Source organism: Heterodontus francisci, chromosome 1 (assembly GCF_036365525.1).
Source record: "Heterodontus francisci isolate sHetFra1 chromosome 1, sHetFra1.hap1, whole genome shotgun sequence".
Lineage (NCBI taxonomy): Eukaryota > Metazoa > Chordata > Chondrichthyes > Heterodontiformes > Heterodontidae > Heterodontus > Heterodontus francisci.
Genome location: NC_090371.1, coordinates 121325106 through 121350948, shown reverse-complemented (window position 1 = coordinate 121350948; position 25843 = coordinate 121325106). Strand labels below are relative to the sequence as shown.

The window sequence follows — 25843 nt, the reverse complement described above, 5'->3', positions numbered from 1 at the left end:
CCTGCAAGTCTTTGGCTGTGGGAGGAAACCGGAGCATACGGCAGAAACCCACGCGGTCACAGGGAGAACTTGCAAACTCCGCACAGGCAGTACCCAGAACCGAACCCGGGTCGCTGGAGCTGTGAGGCTATGGTGCTAACCCCTGCGCCACTGTAATTTAAAAAACCGGCACCAAGCCAAGAAAGGAGATTTTAGGAAGGATAAGCAAAAGCTTACTCAAAAGGCAGGTTTTTTTTAGTCAGGTCTTAAAGGAGGAGATGGAGGGGCAGAGAAATTTAGTGAGGGACTTCCAGAGCATAGGACCTAGGCAAGTATAGGAGCAATTCCCACTGGTGGGACAAAAGTGCACGAGGAGCTAGAATCAGGAATGGTGAGGTTGGGGTTCTGATGAAAGATCACAGACCTGAAACATTAATGCTGTTTCTCTCTCCACAGATGCTGCCAGACCTGCTGAGTATTTCCAGCACTTTCTGTTTTTATATCAGGAATGGTGAGGTTGGGGAGGGAGGTGGAGGGAACAGTTAGAGGCTAGAGAAGGATACACAGATGGGGAGGAGATAGATCATGAGCAGATTTAAATATGAGAATTTTGAATTTGGCTACCAGTCTTCCAAGACCTCAATGTAGGTCAGTGAAAACAGGAGCAAGCTGAAAACAGAAACAGGACTTAATGCAGGATAAAATACAAGTATCAGAGTTTAAGATGATCTGAAGTTGACAGAAGTTGGAGGCTGGCTCGGAGAGCATTGGAAGAGTCAAGTCTGGAGATGGTAAAGGCATGGATAGAATTGCAGCATCATGTTGGGGACAGGAAAGGTTATGGCAGTAGAAGTAGTTCATTTTGGTGATGGAAAGAATATCTGGTCGGAAGCTGAGCTTGGGGTCCAGTAGGATGATGAGGTTGTTAACAGCCTGGTTCACCCATCCCAATATTGACAGGAAAGAACCAATTAGATGTATACCAAGATTCAAATGCAGCAAATAACTTAACTGCTTTGAGTACACTGGTATTATTAATTTGAGTACACAGTTAAACTGTGCATAGGAGTTTGAAATGTACCATCAATAACAAACTGCAGCCCAACCTAACCACTTCATCACCTCAAATGTTTTTCTAAAATTCAGCACTGTAACTAAGTGGATTTGTATTGTCCATGTTTACAGGAGAATCCAGAGTTCGATTTGCACTTTGAAAAAGTTTACAAGTGGGTTGCCAGCAGCACAGCAGAGAAAAATGCTTTTATTTCCTGTATTTGGAAACTTAATCAGCGGTACCTTAGAAAGAAGATTGAGTTTGTCAATGTCAGCTCACAGTTATTGGAAGGTAAGACCTAGTGAACTTTTACAGAAGTTGCTGGTTTCACTTCGTGCAAAGAAAGTTTCCAAATAAATTTCCTATTTGTGTTAAATTATTGTGATGATTTGCCAGTCAGTATGTATACTAAAAAATTCCTTCCAGACTTTTTCTTACACAGCTTATTCTTGTGTATACATCTTTTTCCAGCTCCTCTTATCCTTCCAGCTCATAGTATTTAAATGCAATATAATTGGCAGCTGAGCAAAGTTATCACAAATATTCATGTGATGAATAATGATGGCATGATTTAATATTGGGCTTTTTCTACAGGTCTGGACTACAGATCCATTACAATATTGGAATATAGTCTTTGTTTATGCTGGTGATTGCTTTACATGAAGTCCAGTTTAACATTACACTATTTTATGCCATTTCACTGTTTGTGCATTTAATCTGTTGTCCTTTATAGAATGCACAGTATAGCTTTGCTACACATAAAATTTGGATTTGTACAGTGCTTTGTGAATAGATATTTTAATGGCTAGTCTTCAGTGCTTTCACTTCTGTAAATACCTATTTTTGGTTTCTAAATTTTGAATCATTGAAAACGATGACTTCTATTGCAATGCCACTACTTGAAAACCCATTGTGGTCGCAGAAGTGGCAGACCCGGCTATGTTAGAAAACTCGCTGTAACATGGTACCTTTTGTAATCTATATTGCTATCTGTTGCTGTAATGTTTCTTTGCTTACCTTCCTTTAATCCTCTTTCTCTATTCTTCCTCTGCAAAGAACTTCCTAAAGTTACAGAAGGTTGGTAACATTTTTCTTACTTTTGTCTTTCTGGTGTATTTCTGTAATTGATGTGCCACCTTATCTAGTGCAGTAGAGGGGTTCAGATAAAGAAAATAAAGACCTTGCCTTTATATAGTACATTTCACGGCTTCAAAACATCCCCGAGCACTTCACATGCAATCGCCTGTTGAGCCGAACCTCTGCTGTTCAGACTGAAAAGGGAGCCTTTCTGATATTGCATGTGTGAGTATCAGTAGGAAGTGTTGAAATGGACTAAAGACCTCTGCATTATGTGATAAATATGATTTGCCGTTTTTATGGATGGACCATTACCTTTCAGAGTGCTCATTAAAATACTTGGACCCCATTTTTGCAAGGGTGCCAGCCTTTTTATTTCTTTCAAGTTTTTAAAAAACTGGATCTTTGGGAATTAATCCTTAGAATCATGAATCTGATTTTATTTCCTAAAACATAATTTAAATTAAAAATCACAAGGTGAAAAGGATTGTTCACCTGTTCTTTCCTTTTCCCTCATTTTTATGTTTTGGTCAGGTGTGTAAAGAAGCTCTCTTGCATCCTTTTTTTTACTTCTCATATATTGTCTCTACCAGAAATGTTAACCTATCTTTTCAGATGCTGATGAATCTGTTGTGTATTTCCAGCATTTTCTCTCAATTTCTGCATAATATTTGCCTGCTTCCTGAGTTTTTGGTGTTTTGATTCTGAAAACAGATTGCAGCATTGTTAGTAAGTGGGTGCCTCTGCACATTATTTTGGATGACGTCGTAAGAATACATCCATTCTGTTTTAAGAATGCAACTAAAGGCTACAACTTTTCTTTTGAGGACTTTGTTTCATAACTTAAAATTTTAGTTTTTGATTAATTGCCAGTCAAAAGCTGATTGCTGGGGTTTTCACTGGACTACTTCATGCTCATCCATTGGATTGCAGGCCATCTATGTGTGCTGACTTCTGTGGCATGGAGGTTTTCATGGCTTGGAGGGAACAATAACTTGCCTTAATGTAGAGCGGTGCTCACAGATGAGTATCTCGAAGTGTCAGGAGAGGTGACTGAAAGCATAGTTGAAGAGATGTATTTTGAAATAGGAGGCAGCGCAGTTTGCAAAGTGTGTTAGAGGCAGTAGAGCTGCGCCAGCTATAGGCTGTGCCACTGAAGTTGGGAAAGAGGGTGACGAGATGTGCAGAAGCCAAATCAGAGATACACAAGGAAACACACGGCTGGAGGCAGTTGCAGAGATAAGGAAAGGTGGAACTGTGTGGAAATTTATAGACAAGGATGAAAATTTACAGTTCAATCAGTTTGAGGATGGAGAGCCAATGAAGGCCAGTGAGGATAGTAGAGATGACCAAGTGGACTTAATGTGGGATAGGATGCAACAGTAAAGTTTTAAATGATTTGCAATTTATGGAGGTCACAGCAAGTGTTGGTGGAATCCACTTTAGGCATAATGATGGAGCTAATAAATTTGTTAATGCTACTGTGTGTTTTGGGTACTCCATTATTAGAAAGGTCATTAAAACCATAGACAGCGTATACGTTGATTCACCAAGGTTGAGCTGGGATGGCAAACTTAATTATGAGGAGAAACGAGAAACTGTGACTGTTTCAACTTGAGCAGAGAAGGCTAAAAGGAAACCTATGAAGTCATTGGTAGAGTGAATAAGGAAAAGCAATTTTCTCTGATTTGAGAGTCAATGATGAGGGGCCATCAATTTTAAGTTGCCACTTAGAGGGGTTAGGAGAAATTTGTTTACACAAAGGGTTGTTTGTGCATGGCTTTGCCACAGGGAATGGTTGAGGCAGACAATATTGCATCCTTTAACGCAATGTGGATAAATATATGAAACAGGAAGACCTAGAAGGAAATAAACTGGCAGGGCTATGGGGATCGAGCGGGGGTGTGGGACTGACTACATAGCTCCATGGAGAGCCGGCATGGACTTGATGGGCCGAATGGCTGCTTTCTGTGCCCTCATTGACTCTAGAGCCATAAAGAAGCGAGTAGAGCAGCTCTCTGTCAAACAGAAACAGTAGAGGTGGACAATATGATCGACTGTGTTGAACACTGCAAGGAGAACAAAGAGGGATAAAATTTTGTCACAGTCACAAAGCATTTCATTGGTGACTGACCAGGGTGGCTTTGGTGCTGTGGTTAGCATAGAAAACAGGCAAGGTATTTGAACAGAGAACCAAGGGAACAATAAGCATGTAATTAGGAAGTAACAATACACTTGGAAGGTTACCTATTGGGCAACAGCTAAATGGAATGGACTGTTAATAGTGAGCTGTTGAGGAATGGTGTGGTGAAAGTGATTTTGAAGGTAAGAGGAAGCCATTAACAATGTCAGCAAGAATTGGAACCTGCAATGGATAGGGAGGTGATAAAGAGAGCAGAAGGCGAGTGATGTAGAAGAGATGTCAATTGATTTTTTGCCATGAGGTTGTGGCTGGCAAGATCTTTGTTGGTTAGAGAACAAACATATTCAAAGGCAGTACAGAGCAGGTCAGCATTGATCTGATTTGACATGAGGGGCAGGAGAGAACATGTACAGGATAATGAGCTGAACAGAATGGTCACTGAGGGCAGGATATGAGCTAGGTTACTCGAGCTCTTGGAGAACTGGCACCAGGTGCCACAGTGGGTGTAGCAGAGAATACCAAGGCCTGTTGAGAAGAGGCTGAAGCCTGGGGTGACAACGGGAGAAAAGATTGGCTGTAAGATTGGATGGGCTCGGCACCAAAGGGACCTGATTTTATTTTTTAGGAAAAAAGGGCTAAAGACTGTTTGAGGTGATAGAGGAAGAGAGCACAGAGTTCAGAAGGAGGCCAATAAGATTGGTGTTGGAGTCCAGGTTCTCATTCTCTTTTCACTTAATACAGTTTGTGATGATTATAAAGTATATAACAAGAACTACAACAGATGTGTAATTGGTGTACACACTTTTGGCTAGTGGACACATGTTGATGCAGATTTTTTAAAATAACATTTGAATTTTTTTTTGAAGTTTTGTTTAACCTCTTGTTTTGGACAGTAGAAATTTGGCACTGAGGAAAAAATGTTGATTTTCTTTTCAGAAAACCAGTGGCCAGATTATGCAGCAAATCTGCTTAGGCAAGACCCATTAATGCAAACATAGGAATTTATAATGGGACAAAGTTGACACAGAAGTATGTCAAATGATATAGACAGGAAGTACATGCAAATGCCAGATTTATGTGGTTCCAATTCTGTTGGAACCCAGCTTCACTGCAGTTTGGGGATTATAATGATAATTGGCAAATCTGACCCAGATTACAAACCTATTAAATATTGGGAAGCTTGTTTATTTCTTAAGAGAACAATCAAAATAAGCTGCATTTTTAATCCAAAGTGAACAGTTATCACTCCTATTGAATGACCTTGGCAGTCTGCATTACTTGAAATGTGTGTAATTGTGTTTTCGTGCAACTGATTTTCTTACCGTATAATTTATGGTAGTGACCATAATGAGATGCTTTCACCCAACAATTACTTTCTGTATCCAAAAACTAAAATCAATTCATTTTCCTTTAAGAATAATAGTATTTGTATATCCATGTGCCATAAATGGTAAAATTGTAACAAATTATTGCCACTTCCACTCTGTGAAAAGATAATATTGAAATCAGTGCTACATACAACAAATATTTTCCAATCCAAAGCCCTAATTTAATTTTCTGTTAAAAATAAGTATCATGTGTCATCTTGCAGGAAAGCTTTTCTTTATTTCTCCAAGGCAAAAGGGAAAGTGTATAGAATGCAAAAGCAGGGATGTAATGCTGGAATAAAAACAAGAAATGCTGGAACCACTCAGCAGGTCTGGCAGCATCTGTGGAAAGAGAAGCAGAGTTAACGTTTCGGGTCAGTGACCCTTCATCGGCAGTTCTTGTTTTTATTTCAGATTTCCAGCATCCGCAGTATTTTGTTTTTATTTTGATGTAATGCTGGAACTGTGTAAAACACTGGTTAGGCCACAGCTATTGCATACAGTTCTGGTCACCACATTACTGGAAGGACTTAAGTGCTCTGGAGAGAGTACAGAGCAGATTTACGAGAATATTGCCAGGGCTTGAAAATTGCAGCTTTGAGGAAAGATTGGATAGACTAGTGTTGTTTTCCTTAGAACAGAGGAGGCTGAGGGGTGACTTAATTGAGGTGTACAAAATTATGAGGGGCGTAGATAGAATAGACAGGAAGGACCTGTTTCCCCTAGCGGAGAGGTCAATTACCAGGGGCACAGATTTACAGTGATTGGTAGAAGGATTAGAGGGGACATAAGAAAAACTTTTTCATCCAGACGGCGGTGGGTTTTTGGAATTTGCTGCCCGTTTCAGTGGTGGAGGCAGAAACCCTCAACTCAACACCTGAAGTGCTGTAACCTGCAAGGCTACGGACCAGGTGCTGGAAGGTGGGATTAGATTGGGTGGCTAGCTTTTTCAGTCGGCGCAGACACAGTGGGCTGAATGACCTCTTTCTGTGCCATATCTTTTCTATGGTCCTATGGTTCGAAGTGCAAGACTATGATGTATTTAAATCTTATAGCAGCAAACCGACATAGTATTTTCACTTGCCGTTTTAGCAAATTTTCTGAACTTAAATTTTTGAACACTAATTTTACTGAATCTCATACTTTGCTGTGGCCATTATGTTTTAAGCATTAACTTTCTTCGTAGCTGTTAGTAAGATGGAGCGAGGGTCCTTTTATTTGAAAGAAAAATCTAGACTAGATTCAAGATTTTATCTGAACACCTTGTAAATTTTTTTCCCCAAAAATATTCATTAGATGATGATTCATCTACTCTAGCCCTTTTCATTACCTTTTAAAAATAGTTTCATCAGGAATTGTGAATTAATAATGGTTCTTCAAAAAAGAAGGAATTTAAAGTATGATCTTTCTATTTTGAAGCAAAAGTTATTTGCACTGTATATGGGAAAATTTCCTTATTCCTAGTACACAGAAGTCCACAACCAAGCTTGGTTTCTTGTGATCGTTATTTTGGGTTTTTAACCCTCATTATAATTTGATCACTTATTTGGACGCCTGAGTACAATGTGATCCCATTATATTGTAAACTGCTTTTAGTTTTCTTTCAATAGGCCTTCATGAATTCTGCAAAACTGGATTATTGAACCCAGTGCTTTTTAAAGTCCACACACTTTTCCTGCCATGAATTGTGCATGTGATTAATATTCTAATGTAGAAATGTACAGAAATCTAGAGCACTTATGCTCTTTGAACTGGCCAGTCAGTTCAAGGGCAACTAGGAATGGGCAATAAATGCTGGCCTAGCCAGTGACATCTCCATCCCATGAACAAATTTAAAAAAATTAACATTATCCCTGGAATAAGCAACATTCTCGCATTTCATTCATGTTTATCATGCTGCTGAGTATCATCTGCATTGTGTACAATGTGTTTCACATATTCATTAAGGATCTATTGCTAAACATTATAAAAGATGTTGAATAAAGCATACCTTCTGTTCAACTAGAAGATATTTGCTTAAACATGTATTACCATACATTCAAACTCATAGCTGTTTAATGAGAGATACCTTCAGAAAATGTGATCATTTTCAGTCATGCTAGGTTTCTAGTCCTATTTAGCATGTTACCAAGTCTGTTAACTGAATAACAAAGGTAATGTTTTGGAATGATCAGTTATTTTACGGGTTAAAGTGGAACTTTGGATGCAAATCTGTCCAGAAAAAATGCTAATGTAATACTTTTGAATATTAAAACAGCTATTAGTCTGTTGTATTGAAGGAAAACAAATATAGTTACTTTAAATTTTCTGCATTATAACTTAGTATGCCTATGGATATTGCAATAAGTAGTAATAAGATGGGATGTGGAATAAGTAGCAGTATGATTTCCTCCTCTCAATTGAATTAGTAGGAAATTTATATGTACTACTTTGAAAATTGCATCATGTTAGTAATAGTAGCTGCAGAATATTACATTCTGTTTCAGGAGCTGCTCCTTGGTCCTATTCTTAATCAGTAGTTAACTCTCAAACCTGGGGTATGGTTCACATGTTTTGGTAACCCTCAAGTACTTTGCTGAAGTTACCATTCTGCATCTGTGAGCCTTGACGGTGATTGTCAGCAAGATATTTCCATCACGGGGAATATTGCAGCTGAGCCTGAACCCATATACTTTCAGTCGAAGTTCTTCCATAGCAGCCAGGTCTGGAAACCCTGGTTGTCATTCCTGGTAACTGAACTAGGGATATTGAAGCCAACTGTTGTCCCCCTCCTCCACCATTGCTGCAGCTGAGATTGGCTAACCCAGTACTGACCAGGATGATGTGAGGGACTTTACTGGCCTGCATGACTCAACAGCACTGAATATACTCAGCCATCAGGATAGTTGCATACTTGATAGAGTTAATTCATCAAATACATAGGATCTGCATTACTTCTTTAAACATGTTAAGTACATTTATAAAATCTGTAATGTTCATGAAAATCATCAATCATAATCGATGTTTGAAAACTTAGCTATGATTCGCCATAGTATTTATCTATTAAATATAAACACAAAACTACCACCTTGCTTAAAAAACGCACACAAGGAGAGCTGCCAGACAACTCTTATTTTCTGTGCAGCCAGTAACTAATAAGTCATTTTAAAATTGTTTTTTTCACTTCATTTAAATATTACAAGTTCTGGACTATCTTTTTCAATGTGACTTTAAAGGCATCAAATATCTTCAAATGATTTGTACTTTGCTGTCAAATTATATAAATTTTAATCATACTGTAACATTATGAAGTTTAATCAAACAGCATTTTACCAATTTCTCCAGAGTCTGTTCCGAGTGGTGAAAATCAGAGTGTGGCTGGTGGAGATGAAGAATCTTTGGATGAATACCAGGAGTTGAATGCAAGAGAAGAACAGGATATTGAGATAATGATGGATGGTTGTGAATATGCTGTCTCAAATGCTGAAGCGTTTGCAGAAAAACTATCTCGAGAATTGCAGGTGCTGGATGGGGTGAGTATTAGAATATGAAAAAATTACTCTAATCATCTGCTGTATGGGCCAGTTTTCCATATCGGAAAGATGGGTTGTTCTGAAATTAAGTGACTACAACATGTTCATGTTATGCCTATATATTTGATATCTGATAAATTATAAAACATATTTGCTTAATTTTTGGACAGTTCAGTCATTTTGCATGACTAAAGTATGATGTTGATTACTGGCTGTGACAAAAGTTGGTTTGGTTGCTCCTTTAAAGTTCAGTAGTCATTGTGCAGAGGCCTTAATAGCCAGCTCTTAAATGTTTAAGTTATCAAGTTTAAGCACTTCTCTTTGAGCTAATATGGATGCCTTCTGGCCTTCAACAATGGAGCTCCATAGCAGTGCTCTCGCTGAGGTGTTCCCCTCTGCCAGAAACCACTGAGTGGTCGAAGAGGTAGATGTGGCCCTTTGGCAAACCCTGCCCACCTGCCATTATTTAAATATGCTGCAATGGCCATGGTTGTCTGCTCTCTATGCAGCCAGAGGAAGATCTTGCCAGCACATTTTTGTGGCAGGGATTTCCCATTGGGGCGTCCCCATTTTCTCCTTTGGCAGATATATAAAATCCAGGATGCCTCGGTAACTTCTCGGGGATGTATGAGACTGTTTTGTTTGAATCAAGGCAGTTGAAAAGTCATGAGAAAGACGGTGCTTGAAATTGCAGCAAAGCAACCAGTGACAGTTTGAAAAAGTTCAGGCAGTTTCTCCTTTCTTCCAGAAATTTTAAACTGTGTATTAAAAGTAATTTATGAAAGATTAAATTAGATCTGAAAGTTTCAATCTCTTTTGTTGTTTAATCTACTCTCGGAGATAGTTAAAATATTTGTAGTTATTATAACTATTATGTCACTTATATTCACATTTTTATTTATTTGCTTCATATTTTAAATATTAGATCACATCCAATGTGATTCTCTACCATTGTCAAAGGTAGAAATGGGATCTTAGAGGTATAAAATAGAGCAATACCTAAAAGTATTTACTGAACAGTGCTTGCTTTTTGTTTCCATGGATTACTGAAAGCTTAACCAGATTTGAAGAGAAAGATAGATCAAAGGTTTGGGGAACTGGGACTCACCAGTGAGAATGATTTATGAAATAAGAGCTAAAATAATCTACGCTAAGTGGTTTAAAACGATCCAAATAAGTAACACTGGCATATTATACTTTGTCTAACATGGAAATTGTCTCGTCTTCAGGCCAACATCCAATCGATTATGGCTTCAGAAAAGCAGGTGAACATTCTAATGCAGCTGCTGGATGAAGCACTTAAAGAAGTGGATGAGATTGAGCATAAATTGAGCAGCTATGAAGAGATGCTGCAGAGTGTAAAGGAACAGATGGACCACATCTCCCAAAGCAATGACCTCATACAGCTCAGTAACACTAACAATATGAAGCTGCTGGAGGAAATTGAATTTCTAGTGGTATGTGAGATATTCTTTCTCCCTACTTTTGCTATAGAATTTGAAACCATGTACTTAAGATGTGCATGCTAGTCAGTCACCCATGGCATTGTAGTTAAGGAGTCAAGACTAAGTGAATTCCTGACAGGATTAGAAGCCAGATGATATTTACACCAGTTTGTAAAGTCATACATTTTTACGTTTTGACCTTATTTTTATGTAATTGCGTTATAAATTCCTATAACATGCATAATGAAAGCTGCCTATGTAAACTTGTCATACTATGATAACATCTTACTTCCAGTGGTGATGCTACAACAGCTATATTGGAGGGAATGTATAATTACAATGTGACACGTTTTCACAGGCAGTTTCCATTATAATTGTGGACATATGAAATTTTAATAGAAAAAATTGGCAGACGATATGCTTAGATTAAAATTTTTAGTGGATTATAACTCAGTCTTCTACAGTGTTACATATAGACCAAGAGCAAGTGTAAACTTCAAGCGAAGCAAGGTTACAGAGGGATAATTGAACCAGGGTGTGCATGTAGAATTTAGTTCTTCTTTGTAAAGTCATATATTCTGTCCTTATTTTCATATTACCATTACCAAATGTGGCTCAGTTGGCAGCACTCTCACGTCTAAGTCGGAAGGTTTTGGATTCAAATCCTACACCAGAGATGAGTGTTCAAAAATCTAGGCTGACACTCCAGTGCAATACTGAGGGTTTGCTGCACTGCGGAGGTGCCGTCTTATCACTGAGATGATAAACCGAGGCCCGGTCTGCTTTCTCAGGTTGATGTAAAAGATCCCATGGCAGTATATCAAAGAGCAGGGGACTTGTATAGCCATTGAAGAAACACTGAAATAAAAAAGACCTGCATTTATATAGCGCTTTTCATGACCTCAGGACATTGCAAGGTGCTTTACGGGCAATGAAGTACTTTTGAAGTATAGTCACTGTAGTAATGTAGGGAATGCAGCAGCCAATTTGAGCACAGCAAGATCCCACAAACAGCAATGTGATAATGACCTAATAATTTGTTTTTAATATTTATTGAAGAAGGATAAATATTGGTCAAGACACTGGAGTACCTCCCCCCGCTCTTAGAAATAGTACCATGGGATCTTTTAGATCCACCTGAGGACAGGCAGGGCCTCGGTTTAACATCTCATCCAAAAGACGGCACCTCCGCAGTGCAGCAAACCCTCAGTATTGCACTGGAGTGTCAATCTAGATTTTTGAGCTCAAGTCTCTGGAATGGGGCTTAAACCTACAACCTTTGGACTCGGGCGAAAGTGCTATCCACTGAGCCAGGCTGACACGTTTAGGGAAACCAGCTTCCAGAAGGCATTAACCAGAGGCAGGCTCCTATATCCAGAGCTCAGTGTTTACCATGATTGGGTTGCATAGAGGCAAGCAAGCAACTGTGTCTTATGCTTCTCATCTCCAACCGGTAGAAGCATTGCATAATGAGATATGGCATGTGTCCATGCTGTGGTTCGGAGGATGCACTCTCAAATTTTATGGTGGGTTTTGCTGTACACCATGCTGCTCATAAGGAGTACATTGTTCCTGCTGCCTATATAAATTCAGACTGCAGCTTGTCAACTAGAGACTACTCTTCCACTCATGGGAAAGCAGGGAGGTAGATGAGATTTTTTTTGGGAGGGGTCAGGATAGCTGCACAAAACCATGTCTGATCATTTCACTAGAATGATACCAGAGCTAAAAGGGTTAAATTATGAGAACAAGTTGGACAGATTAGGTATGTCTTTGATTATGGAAGATTAAGAGGTGATCTAATTGATATGTTAAGATGATTAAAGGAATTGATAGGGTAGATGGAGAGAAACTATTTCTTCTGGTACAGGAGTCTAGAACAAGGGGCATAACATTAAAATGAGGCTGTTCAAAGGTGATGTTAGGAAGCACTTCTTTGCACAAAGCGGAGTGCAAATCTGGAGCTCTTACCCCCACTGCCCCCCCCCCCCCCAAAAGAAACTCGAGGCTAGGTCAATTGGAAATTTCAAAAAAGGTTGATAGATTTTTGTTAACGAAGGGCATTAAGGGTTATGGAACCAAGGTGTTCCTATGGAAACTTGGAACCCGTTTACCCATCCATGGTAGACCCTGCAAAACAATTCCCAGATGAGTAGGTGTAAACGGAAAACCAACTAATGTCGTGTACTGATGATTTGTGTGGTTTTGACTGGTTAAAGTGTAATGCATATTTTAGAGTTCCTAAATTGTGGCTGTGCCAACCTGTGCCTAAGCTCTCTGGACTTGGAAATGTAAGATGTCTCTATTGAGAGACAGTGGGTGCACTCCACATTGACTAAATAGAAACCCTAAAAGCAGGTGCAAGTTTCCAAGTAGCCTCATTTGGAGATTCTTAAACATGGTAATGAATTTTTACATGAATGAGACGCTCATCAGATTTATTGCCAGAATTTAATGGATTGAATAATGGGCTAATCAAAATAAATTCCTCTGTTGCCATTCTAAGATGCTGGAAATGATACCTGAATGCAAAATTGTTGGATTATTTTTAAATTGAAATCAGGGGGATGATGCATTTCATCTGCCAAATAGTATGAGATTAAACTAGTCTTGCAAACCGAAAAACTTAATGCTAAGTTGCACTTTATACCTAATTCAAGCATTTTATGCCTTTGTGAGATTGTGTGCAATGGAATCTACACTGTACACATGCTTATTTTGCAGAACTATTTGGACTTATCCAAAGGCCATATTAAAGCCCTTACAGATGGGGATCTATCATCTTCTAAAGGTATTGAAGCATGCACCAATGCCGCAGAGGCCCTTCTGCAATGTATGAATGTAGCCCTTCGACCAGGTATTGTGACTAAATTTTTACAATATATCCACTAAATCTTTTTGTATCTAAATAATAATCAACCAACTACTTTATTTTTACATTTTGTTGCATTATATAAGAAAGCCTGGAATAAGAATAGTCTATTTGGCATATGCTTTCCATTCTTTCCACAGCATAAATTGCCCAATCATGGACCCAACCCAATTTAATCTGAGAAGATACTAAAACCTGTATTGTTCATCCAAATGAGTTGCTTTAAACAAATGGCATTTCTATGGTTCCAGAAACACAGCAATTATCGCATTCCATGAAGTATTTCAATTGACGTTTATGCATGTCCTTATAGCAACTTCAGTCCTGTTCTCATACTGCTACGTATCTACTCATACAATAGCATAATCTGTCAATGTAGCAGTGTATCCACCTTGTCATATGAACTGAATATCTAATGTCTTTTGCATGTTCCCTCAACTGTACCCTTCCAATCTTCTGGTAGGCAGTGCTGCTGAACATTTTAGTGATACTAGGTCGATGCAGATTCAAGAAGCATGATTATTTTGCGTGATGCACATGATTCAACCGGATAGTACTTAAATTCTATAAAGTTTCCTGTGCACTGCAATTAAAAAATGCCACTTTATCTCAGGTGGTGGGCACAATGCTCACATTTGAGTTTTCCTTTTTAGTCAGACTCTCACTATCTAACCGCGCTCTGGTTACCTCATTCTGTTGCTTCTCAGTTCACGAAGCCTGTTTTGGTTCCTGAATCTTCCACCTGTCTTGGGTTGGTCAGTAAAGCTGTCAATCAATCTTGCTACCCTCCTCTACACCGTGGATTCTTACTAGATTGTTGTGGCAACTGACCCCTAATCATCATCTTTGTCCTCCTTGTCTCGGGAGACAATGGGTAAGCGCCTGCAGGTGGTCAGTGGTTTGTGGAGCAGCGCCTGGAGTGGCTATAAAGGCCAATACTAGAGTGACAGACTCTTCCACAGGTGCTGCAGATAAAATTGGTTGTCAGGGCTGTTTCGCAGTTGGCTCTCTCCTTGCGCTTCTGTCTTTTTTTCCTGCCAACTGCGAAGTCTCTTCGACTCGCCACACTTCAGCCCCGCCTTTATGGCTGTCCGCCAGCTCTGGCGATCACTGGCAACTGACTCCCACGACTTGTGATCAATGTCACAGGACTTCATGTCGCGTTTGCAGACGTCATTAAAGCGGAGACATGGACGGCCAGTGGGTCTGATACCAGCGACGAGCTCGCTGTACAATGTGTCCTTGGGGATGTGTATAAGCTGGGGATGTTGGCCGCCTCGAGGCCTTGTGTGTTGGAGATAAGGTCCTGCCACCTGATGCCAAGGATTCTCCGGAGGCAGCGAAGATGGAATGAATTGAGATGTCACTCTTGGCTGACATACGTTGTCCAGGCCTCGCTGCCATAGAGCAAGGTACTGAGGACACAGGCTTGATGCACGCGGACTTTTGTGTTCCGTGTCAGTGCGCCATTTTCACACACTCTCTTGGCCAGTCTGGACATAGCAGTGGAAGCCTTTCCCATGCGCTTGTTGATTTCTGCATCGAGAGACAGATTACTGGTGATAGTTGAGCCTAGGCAGGTGAACTCTTGAACCACTTCCACAGCGTGGTCGCCAATATTGATGGATGGGGCATTTCTGACGTCCTGTCCCATGATGTTCGTTTTCTTGAGGCTGATGGTTAGGCCAAATTCATTGCAGGCAGCCGCAAACCTATCGATGAGATTCTGCAGACACTCTTCAGTGTGAGATGTTAATGCAGCATCGTCAGCAAAGACAAGTTCCCTAATGAGGACTTTCCGTACTTTGGTCTTCGCTCTTAGACGGGCAAGGTTGAACAACCTGCCACCTGATCTTGCGTGGAGGAAAATTCCTTCTTCTGAAGACTTGAACGCATGTGAGAGCAGCAGGGAGAAGAAAATCCCAAAAAGTGTGGGTGCGAGAACACAGCCCTGTTTCATGCCACTCAGGATAGGAAAGGGGTCTGATGAGGCGCTGCTATGCTGAATTGTGCCTTTCATATTGTCATGGAATGAGGTGTTGATACTTAGTAGCTTTGGTGGACATCCGTTCTTTTCTAGTAGTCTGAAGGGACCACGTCTGCTGACGAGGTCAAAGGCTTTGGTGAGATCAATGAAAGCAATGTAGAGGGGCATCTGTTGTTCGTGGCATTTCTCCTGTAGCTGACGAATGGAGAACAACATGTCAACAGTCGATCTCTCTGCTCAAAAGCCATACTGTGCCTCAGGGTAGACACGCTCAGCCAGCTTCTGGAGCCTGTTTAAAGCGACTTGAGCGAAGACTTTCCCCACTCTGCTGAGCAGGGAGATTCCGCGGTCACCTTTGTTTTTATAGAGGGTGATGGTATTGGTATCGCGCATGTCCTGTGGTACTGACCCCTATAATGTGCTCAGGTAAACAGTGTCATGCCAATCATAATATCTGTGGATATCTGCTGGGAACTCTCGGGTGAGACAGTGCCTCTCTGTGCCCCCAGTTGTCCCAAGTCGCAAAGAACGTAGCTTCTTAGTTGTCATCTGTCTTGACTGCACAACTTGTTTTCTAGCCTTAGCTGCAAACTGGAGTTTAACCCTTTGGCGATTTATTTAAATTCAAATGTAATGACTTCGTATAACATTTCCAAGTTTTTACTGAGGAGAGCCTGTTCAAATAATCCCAGAATGTGATTGGTCTTGGCAAGTAGAAAATTAAAATAACCTGTTTCAGCTTTGAGTCAAGTGTCCTTGAGATGGATCCCAGTACTTAATTAACCCCTTGCTTCATTCTTTGGTTTGCAAAGAACTGTTTTATCACAAACTACAATTATGATCATGCCATTTATTGATGATCAATTTTGAAAAATTTATGCTAGTGGCACACTATTATAGCAGTTTCACAGATGCTATTACAATGTTCAAATGCATATTCAAGAATCTGTTCATGCTTGAAGTTGTAGTGATCAGTCTGAACTGAGTACAGCTGTTGGATTTTATACACAAGTGCATTTTGTACCAGAGAGACTTTCAATGAGGATAAGTGGCAGAAACATGCATCTTTTACAGCACTCAGAGCTGCATCTCAACAACATTTTGCATTTATATGGTTTACAGATGTAGGGCAGGGCCACGATAGATTTTGGAATATGGAATGTTCTACCAACAAGCAATAGTAGAAGCAAACTATAATAACTTTCAAAAGGGAGGTGGATACATATTTGAAAAAGGAAAACTTGAAAAGAGTATGGAGAAAGGACAGAGGAATGAGACCAAGTTGATAGTTCTTTCAGAGAGCCAGTACAGTTGTGATGGGCCAGTTGCCTCCTACTGTGCTCTAAAGTTCTATGTTGGGCTACACTAGCTTCTTCAATAAGAAAACTAATAAATGCTTTGAAACTTCAATGCTAAACTATAATTTTATACTTAACCTCTATATGTGTGTAGTTCTTTTCTTAGAACCTTACCAACAATGACAGTTAGCTGGGACAGGCTTATCCCTTCAGAAGTTCCAGGCTAACTTTAGCCATTTGAACAATCTAAGCTAATTGAATACTCCTGAAAAATACTTGAGCATAGAAAATAGGAGCAGGAGTAGGCCATTCAGCCCTTCGAGCCTGCTCCACCATTCATCATGATCATGGCTGAACATCCAACTCAGTAAGCTTAAGAAAGCAATTAGGAGAGCAAAGAGGGGATATGAGAAAGCTCTGGCTGGTAAAAATAGGGAAAATCCTCTGATATTCTATATCAATGGGAAGAGGATAACCAGGGAAAGAGTAGGACCCTTTAGGGACCAAGGGGGAAATTTGTGGGTGGAGCCAGAGGACACTGGTAGGGTGTTGAATGAATACTTCACATCTGTCTTCACCCAAGAGAATGAGGATGTAGATATGGAACTTAGAGACAGAGACTGTGAGGTTCTTGAGCAAATTGTCTGAGGGAGTGACAAGGTATTGGAGGTTTTGGAACGCTTAAAAGTGGACAAATCTCCAGGTCTGGACGATTTGTGTCCCAGGATGCTGTGGGAGGCGAGGGTGGAGATTGCAGGGGCTCTGACCCTAATTTTGAATTCCTCTCTGGCCACGGAGGAGGTGCCAGAGGACTGGAGAACAGCTAATGTGGTCCCACTATTTAAGAAAGGTTGTAGAGATAAACCAGGGAACTACAACTAATGAGTCTCACGTCAGTGGTAGGGAAACTATTGGAGAAAATTCTGAAGGAGAGAATCTATCTCCACTTGGAGAGGCAAAATCTGATTAGGAATAGTCAGCATAGCTTTGTCAGAGGGAGGTCATGCCTAACAAATTTGATTGCATTTTTTGAGCATTTAACCAGGTGTGTCGTTGAGGGTAGTGCAGTTGATGTAGTTTACATGAATTTCAGCAAAGCCTTTGACAAGGTCCCACATGGGAGACTTATCAAGAAAGCAAATGCACAGGGGATGCAGGGTAACTTGATGAGGTGGATTCAAAATTGGCCTAGCTGTAGGAGACAGAAAGTGATGACAGACAGCTGTTTTAGTGACTGGAAGTCAGTGTCCAGTGGCGTACCACAGGGATCTGTGCTGGGTCCCCTATTGTTTGTCATTTATATAAACGACATAGATGACTATGTGGGGGGTAGGATCAGTAAGTTCGCGGATGACACAAAGATTTGCCGAGTGGTTAACAATGAGGTGGAGTGTCTTAGGTTACAGGAAGATATAGACGGGATGGTCAAATGGGCAGAAAAGTGGCAGATGGAATTTAACGCTGAAAAGTGTGAGGTGATGCACTTTGGAAGGAGTAATGTGACATGGAAGTATTCAATGAATGGCCTGACACTGGGAAGTTCCGAGGAACAAAGGGACCTTGGCGTGTTTGTCCATGGATCTCTGAAGGCAGATGGGCAGGTTAATAGGGTGGTGAAAAAGGCATATGGGACACTTGCCTTTATCAATCGAGGCATAGATTACAAAAGCAGAAAGGTCATGTTGGAGTTATACAGAACTTTGGTAAGGCCACAGCTGGGAGTACTGTGTGCAATTCTGGTCGCCACATTATAGGAAGGATGTGATTGCATTGGAGGGGGTGCAGAGGCGATTCACCAGGATGTTGCCTGGGATGGAACATTTAAGCTATGAAGAGAGGTTGGATAGGCTTGGGTTGTTTTCTCTGGAGCAGAGAAGACTGAGGGGTGACCTGATCGAGGTGTAAAAGATTATGAGGGGCATGGACAGGGTGGATAGGGAGCAGCTGTTCCCCTTAGTTGAAGGGTCAGTTACGAGGGGTCACAAGTTTAAGGTGAGGGGCAGGAGGTTTCAGGGGGATTTGAGGAAGAACTTTTTTACCCAGAGGGTGGTGACGGTCTGGAATGCCCTGCCTGGGAGGGTGGTAGATGCAGGTTGCCTCACATCCTTTAAAAAGTACCTGGATGAGCACTTGGCACGTCATAACATTCAAGGCTATGGGCCAAGTGCTGGCAAATGGGATTAGGTAGACAGGTCAGGTGTTTTAATGCATCGGTGCAGACTCGATGGGCCGAAGGGCCTCTTCTGCACTGTATTATTCCATGATTCTATGAGTAAGCTGTTCCCGCTTTCCCCCCATATCCTTTGATCCCTTTTAAACCCAAGAGCTCTATCTAATTCCTTCTTGAAAACGTACAACGTTTTGGCCTCAACTGCTTTCTGTGGTAGCAAATTCCACAAGCTCACCACTCTCTGGGTGAAGAAATTTCTGCTCATTCTCAAACCTTACCCTGTATTCATAGACTATGACCCCTGGTTCTGGATTCCCCCACCATCGGGAACATCCTTCCTGCATCTACCCTGTCAAGTCCTGTTAGAATTTTATAGGTTTCTATGAGATCCCCCCTCACTGTTCTGAACTCCGGCGAATATAATCCTAACCGATTCAATCTCTCCTCATACGTCAGTCCCGCCATCCCAGAATCAGTCTGGTAAAACTTCGCTGCACTCCCTCTATAGCAAGAATAACCGTCCTCAGATAAGGAGACCAAAACTGCACACAATATTCCAGGTGTGGCCTCACCAAGGCTCTGTATAATTGCAGCAGCACATCCCTGCTTCTGTACTCTAATCCTCTCACTAAGAAGGCCAACATACCATTTGCCTTTTTTACCACCTGTTGGACCTGCATGCTTACCTTCAGCGACTGGTGTACGAGAACACCCAGGTCTCGCTGCATATTCCCCTCTCTCAGTTTATAGCCGTTCAGATAATAATCTGCCTTCCTGTTTTTGCTACCAAAGTGGATAACCTCACATTTATCCACATTATACTGCATCTGCCATGCATTTGCCCACTCACTCAACTTGTCCAAATCACCCTGAAGCCTCTCTGCATCCACCTCACAACTCACCCTCCCACCCAGTTTTGTGTCATCTGCAAATTTGGAGATATTACATTTAGTTCCCTCATCTAAATCTTTAATATATATTGTGAATAGCTGGGGTCCTAGTACCAATCCCTGCAGTACCCCACTAGTCACTGCCTGCCATTTGGAAAAAGACCCATTTATCCCTACTCTTTGTTTCCTGTCTGCCAACCAATTTTCTATCCACCGCAATACACTATCCCCAATCCCATGTGCTTTAATTTTACACGCTAATCTCTTAGGTGGGACTTTGTTGAAAGCCTTCTGAAAGTTCAAATAAACCACATCCACTGGCTTCCCCTCATCAACTCTACTAGTTACATCCTCGAAAAATTCTAGTAGATTTGTCAAGCATGATTTCCCTTTCGTAAATCCATGCTGACTCTGTCGGATTCTACCACTGTTCTCCAAGTGCTGTGCAATAAAATCTTTAATAATGGACTCTAGAATTTTCCCCACTACCGACGTCAGGCTGACTGGTCTATAATTCCCTGCTTTCTCTCGACCTCCCTTTTTAAATAGTGGGGTTACATTAGCTACCCTCTAATCTGTAGGAACTGTTCCAGCGTCTATAGAATCTTGGAAGATGACCACCAATGCATCCACTATTTTTAGGGCCACTTCCTTAACTACTCTGGGATGCATACCATCCGGCCCTGGGGATTTATCAGTCTTCAATCCCATCAATTTCCCCAACACCATTTCTCTGCTAATACTGATTTCCTTCAGCATCCTTGGATTTGAATAACTGTTGGCTAACTTCAAAAGGAGCTGCTAGTCATTTTTAATTGAAATATATGGCTTATCAATAGACTTTGACAACCAAAGACAAGTGCATGCATATTTGTATTGAGTTAGGCTGGGGGCATGATTCTGAATGCAGCTTGTTTTAAACTCGATTGTGAATAAATTAAAGGGAGCAAGGTTATATTAAATAAGACATGGTTCAGTAAACAACACCTTAAAAAGGCTAATGCTGTGGTTTTGGGGGAGGAGAACATTAAAAAGAATGGTATATGATCAGTGTTGTCAGTCTTCTGTGTTGCAACAAAATATATGTAAAATTAAGCATTCCCTTAAACAGAAATTAATTTGTCGGTGATGATCATTGTACAAATTTTCTTCAAATATTTTCCTTAATTTACTGATTATTTATTTAGGACATGATGCACTTCAAGCAGTGCAGCAGCAGCAACAGCAGTTCAAAGATCTACGGGAACAATTTGCTCGGAGACTTGCCAATCACCTTAATAATGTCTTTGTCCAGCAGGTATGTCAAATATTGAATCCTCGTCTGACTTTAGGATTGAAGCATGCTTTATTTTCTACATTTCATTCTGATTGCATATCATTGATGCACCTTTTGGGGAAAGAAATGTTCTATCTTAACTTGGTGCTACATGAGCTCTTAGTTTCTTTTCAATGACATATTGAAATTGATGAAAGAATTTTTATGTATAAAAATGATCTGTCTTCATGTCCAAGCTTAGTTAGATTGTATAAAATCATCTTAAAAGTAATTTTTTTACTGAATATTGCTGAGATGAAGAAAGTTAGGATAGTCAAGTATAGAATCCATCGAGAGGGCACCAAACTTGTATTCAAGCAAGACCTTTCAGCAGCCAGCTTGAAGAAGTGACCTTATGGCCAGTATGGTTCAAGGCTGATCCCGAAAATGGAAGCCAAGGTGCTGCTAATCTCAGAAGAAAGAGCACAAAGTCATATTGGACAGAATACATCATTCTGATATGACTGGTTAGTCTTCTAATTGGAACAACGGATGCTTGCCAAAAATGGCACTTTGTTTTTAACTTTTTGCATCTCTCAGGTTTTCCACTGAATTGCTGTGTCATTTTTCTTATCCCTTTTCATTTCTTAGATGACCTGTTTTTATAGTTGCACAAATGCAGAAGTCCTAAGCTTGCTTAGTGGTAGTGTTACTAGTATCTGTGTAGTTTTTAATTAATGTCATAAGCATCAGTGTCTTGGCATCATGTGTCTGCTTTCTGTTGCTTCGATGGAAGTCATAGTCCTTGAGTTGTAAATTTGTTTAGTAACTATATATAAAAAAGGTTTGTCCCAAGGACCAAGTGGAAAAGATACCAGTCATTTTGTAATGAAACATTAACTGAAGTGTCTGTTACTGAAAGGCACACTGTAGATTATAATTGAGCGATTTTGCATGCCATTATTACTTTCTCAAATATGCTTTGCCCAAGCTATAAATGCAGTTATATTTTCTCCAACACATTTAACAGTATGTGTCTTATTATTTTCAATACTTGTTATGAGGTAGGATGCTATTATGTTATTTGAATACAAGAAAAATGAATTTTCTTGTGAAAGACTACAAGAGAAAAAAATAGTTGCCTGCCTTTTCTTTCTAACAGGTGAGAGTTGCAGTATTATGCATCACTTTACTTTCTTGTGATGCTGACCCACTGTCAACAGCAAACATAATGATAGCAATAGACAAACTAAATGGTAAAAAGAGCTTTAGCAAAATGAACTAACACAAGTGCAAGACAGAATTCTGTATCTGTGTACATCTATGTGTATTGGGATATACACATATGTATATATTCAGCTGGTTTGGATTATGCTACAAATAAAATCTGTGGGTTCTTGTCACTTTATAAACTGTACCAGGGTGTCTCTGGCAGTTTGTTCTCTGAACTTTATAAGTTAGGAGAGCCCTTAACCCCTTGATTGTGTTGCACTTGATAACTTGTTTGAAGATAGATCTGTTTTTCCTACAGGCTCCCATAAGTTTGCCATCGTCAGTATCCCAGTACTGGTAAATTTCTATATTTGGTTCTCCTTTTCCTGCGTCACACTTTTGTTTCATGTTTTTTTGTTTTTAATCAGTTTACTCAGACTCTCACCCTGCACTATCGCAGAGCCTCCTACCACTCAGTTTCTGTGAGTACGCTGAGCATGGAATACAATTTCGGCTCTCGCTGCTTGTTGGGCTTTTAAACCTTTGAATATTAAATGCAGCTTTTGAACTGTGTTTTTCTATTAATAGCTTTTACTGCAACAATATTGTAAAATGTTCAAAGTTTTGATCTACAGACCATCTTCCTCTCATTAAACAAAATAAAACGTGTAATACCACTGCATTCCTCAAAAAGTTAAATTATATGTCGATTATTTGTAAGGCTTAGTAATGGCTGATGCCTGCCCAGCACCTAGAGGCACTGTTCCCTAATCTTATCCTCGAGTTTATGCTGTAAGTCATTTGAATTGAATGAAACCATAGAAGAACCATATTGACAATTTTTGACAAGCACAATTTAAAAAAAAAACTTATCCCAATGGAGTTTCACTGCAAATTTTTTTCTTAAAATTCATTTAATTAAACTGTTATAAAAGAATTACGTATTATAATGAGGGGATCTGTACACTTACCAATGATAAAAATAGAAATGTGAATCATAATATCATACTGCGCAGAAGGAGGCTATTAGGCCCATCATACCTTGCTGTCTCTTTGAAAGAGGTATCCAATTAAACCCCTGCTCTCTACCCATAGCCATGCACATTTTTCTTTTTAACGTATATATCCAATTCCCTTTTGAAAGTTACTATTTAATCTGCTTCCACCAGCCTTTTAGACTGTGTGTTCCAGCCAATTATCTTATTTCTGTGCCCCCCGGTTACTGACTTTCCTCTGCCAGTGCAAACGATTTCTCTTTATTTACTCCATCAAAGCCCCGCTATCAAAAAGAAAAGAGAGGTCAATATTTGGGTTTAGTTATATTAAAATTTATCATTTTCTCCCTCATTTTCTCTGTAATATTTTATATTTTAGAACTGCTATCCCAAACTAGCAGGTGTTTGGTGTAGAACTCCCCTTACATTTAATTAATGAAGACTGCTATACAAAGCTCACTGTCCTATTCATAGTCTCACTGGACTGGAGCTTCCTGATGTCATCAAGGGAGTACTGCACACAGTGGTTTCTCCCAGTCTGCCCCTCTACACAAAGTGGTTTCTCCCAGTCTGCCTCTGCCTAGCAGTTTTAAAACTCAAACAACTGGTGTACAGATGCCTTTTCTTAATAGTAATTATCATTATGTTACTATTAAACAGAACACATTAGTTCTTTAAGCTTGTGACGATCTTGTTAAAGATTTGGCTATATAGCTCACCTGGAATACGTTGTTGTATATTTTCGATTTAATCAGAGAATCTGAAAAACGATGTCCTAAAATCTTGAGTCGCAGTTCAGATTTGTTCTACAAAAATGATGCATGGACTGTGCGCTGAATTCTGGTGTATCATTTGCATTGTCCTGCCAGCTAAATTGCTTTTTTTTTAATTTCAGTCATATTTTAATGTGTGCAATTCTAAAATTGCAGGAAGGTGGCTGTTGCTTTGGCTTGTCTGCACAAGTTAACTAATAAAACCATTTGTCTAATGTTTTAAAGGTTTGCTTAGAAATGAACATTTATAAAAATGGTTGTAACTAGTAAATCAGTTGTTACAATGTTACAGCCTTGGGCTAGATAGCCTGTTTGGAATCCTAGTTTTGGTTTAAATCTGCACCCAGGTTTAACTGTAACGGGAGAAAGAGTTTGCAGGCCTGGACTGCAGAAACAGGAGTCTTTTGTGGAAGCTTTCATGCCATGTCAAAGGTATGCGCGTTAGCTGGCTGTGTCCTATGAAGTAGACTGTTCAATTTGATGATACAGTTAGGGACTGTTAACTTAGAGATGGAATTTTTTGAAGTAACTAAATACAGTTTCAACATTCAAAATATTGTGATGGGAAGTAAAGCCTGCCCAATCTGATAGAATGCAAGATGCATCACAAAAGAAAGAATAGTATTATTGCCACTAGCACCTTTTTCAGAATGTGGGAGTTTCTAACAGAATATACAGATGATTGATGTGATAGTGACTGGATGTTCACAATTGTTGAGAGCAGTTATAAGGGCACTTAAATTTTACACTGGGTCAGCTGTGTAATATGGAAGTGTTTTGTAACATTGATGCCACAGAAAGCTAAGGTGAAGTTAGTATGAATTGGTTTGGTTACAACCAGCACTGTGTGGTGATAGCATTTAACTGTGAAGTTTTATCAGTTGCTGGTGATGTGCAGGACAGTAATTCTAATTTAGGTTATCACGTGTAGGAAGAAGGAATCGTATTTAAATAAAAACAGAAAATGCTGGAAATACTTGACAGGTCTTGCAGCATCTGTGAAGACATGAAACATAGTGCACGTTTCAGGTTTGTAACCTTTCGTCAGAACTTCTGATGAGCGGTTACAGACCTGAAACGTTGCCTCTGTTTCTCTCTCTCCACAGATGCTGCCAGACCTACTGAGTATTTCCAGCATTTGATGTTTTTATTTCAGGTTTTCAGCATCCACAGTATTTTGTGTTTGTACGTGTGTTCACATAGGGCCTTTTACATGCTCATGCTGTCCTAAAGTGCTCCACAGCCAATGAATTACTTTTCAAGTGTAGTCACTGTTGTCTTGTAGGAAAGTACATCAAGGTCCTACAGGCAACAATGAAATAAGTAACATATTGATGTGTTTTTGGTGTTGGTTGAAAGAAGAATTCTGCCGAAGGCACTGGAAGAACACTACTCCTCTTTGAATTAATGTTATGAGATTTCTTATATCCACCTAGGTAAGCAGATTGGAACTTGGTTGAATGTCTTAACTACTTCCAACTTTGCAGCACTTCTTCATTGCTGCATTATAGTGTCAGCTTTAGATTATTTGCTCAAGTTCTGGAACTGCGTTTGAACCCACAACATTGACTCCAGGCAAGATTGTTATCATTGAACCAAGTAGATACTATATGAATTGACTATTGTGATGTATAAAGCAAAATGCCGCTAATTAAAAATATTTTAGTATTTTGAATTACAATTCATAAAATAACTATGTTGTGTATTTAACAATTGACTTTGGTCCTATAATAGTATTTGAGAGAAAACAGGATGGTGTTTTTTTCTACTGTAGTTGTTGCCTTTGAACAATTCAGTGGTGAATAAGTTGTAGT

General features: G+C 39.8%; 1 protein-coding gene across 4 annotated transcripts in view; it reads left to right on the top strand.

The window, feature by feature from the left end:
- The window catches only part of exoc1 (exocyst complex component 1), a 118120-nt gene that overhangs the window by 33948 nt on the left and 58329 nt on the right, over positions 1-25843 (top strand). For all 4 annotated transcript variants that reach the window (XM_068035068.1, XM_068035077.1, XM_068035046.1 and 1 more), the window contains 5 exons: positions 1165-1324; positions 8945-9132; positions 10362-10589; positions 13302-13434; positions 20982-21091. In XM_068035068.1, coding sequence (XP_067891169.1) covers positions 1165-1324; positions 8945-9132; positions 10362-10589; positions 13302-13434; positions 20982-21091 — 819 coding nt within the window. The remainder of the gene's footprint in view (positions 1-1164; positions 1325-8944; positions 9133-10361; positions 10590-13301; positions 13435-20981; positions 21092-25843) is intronic.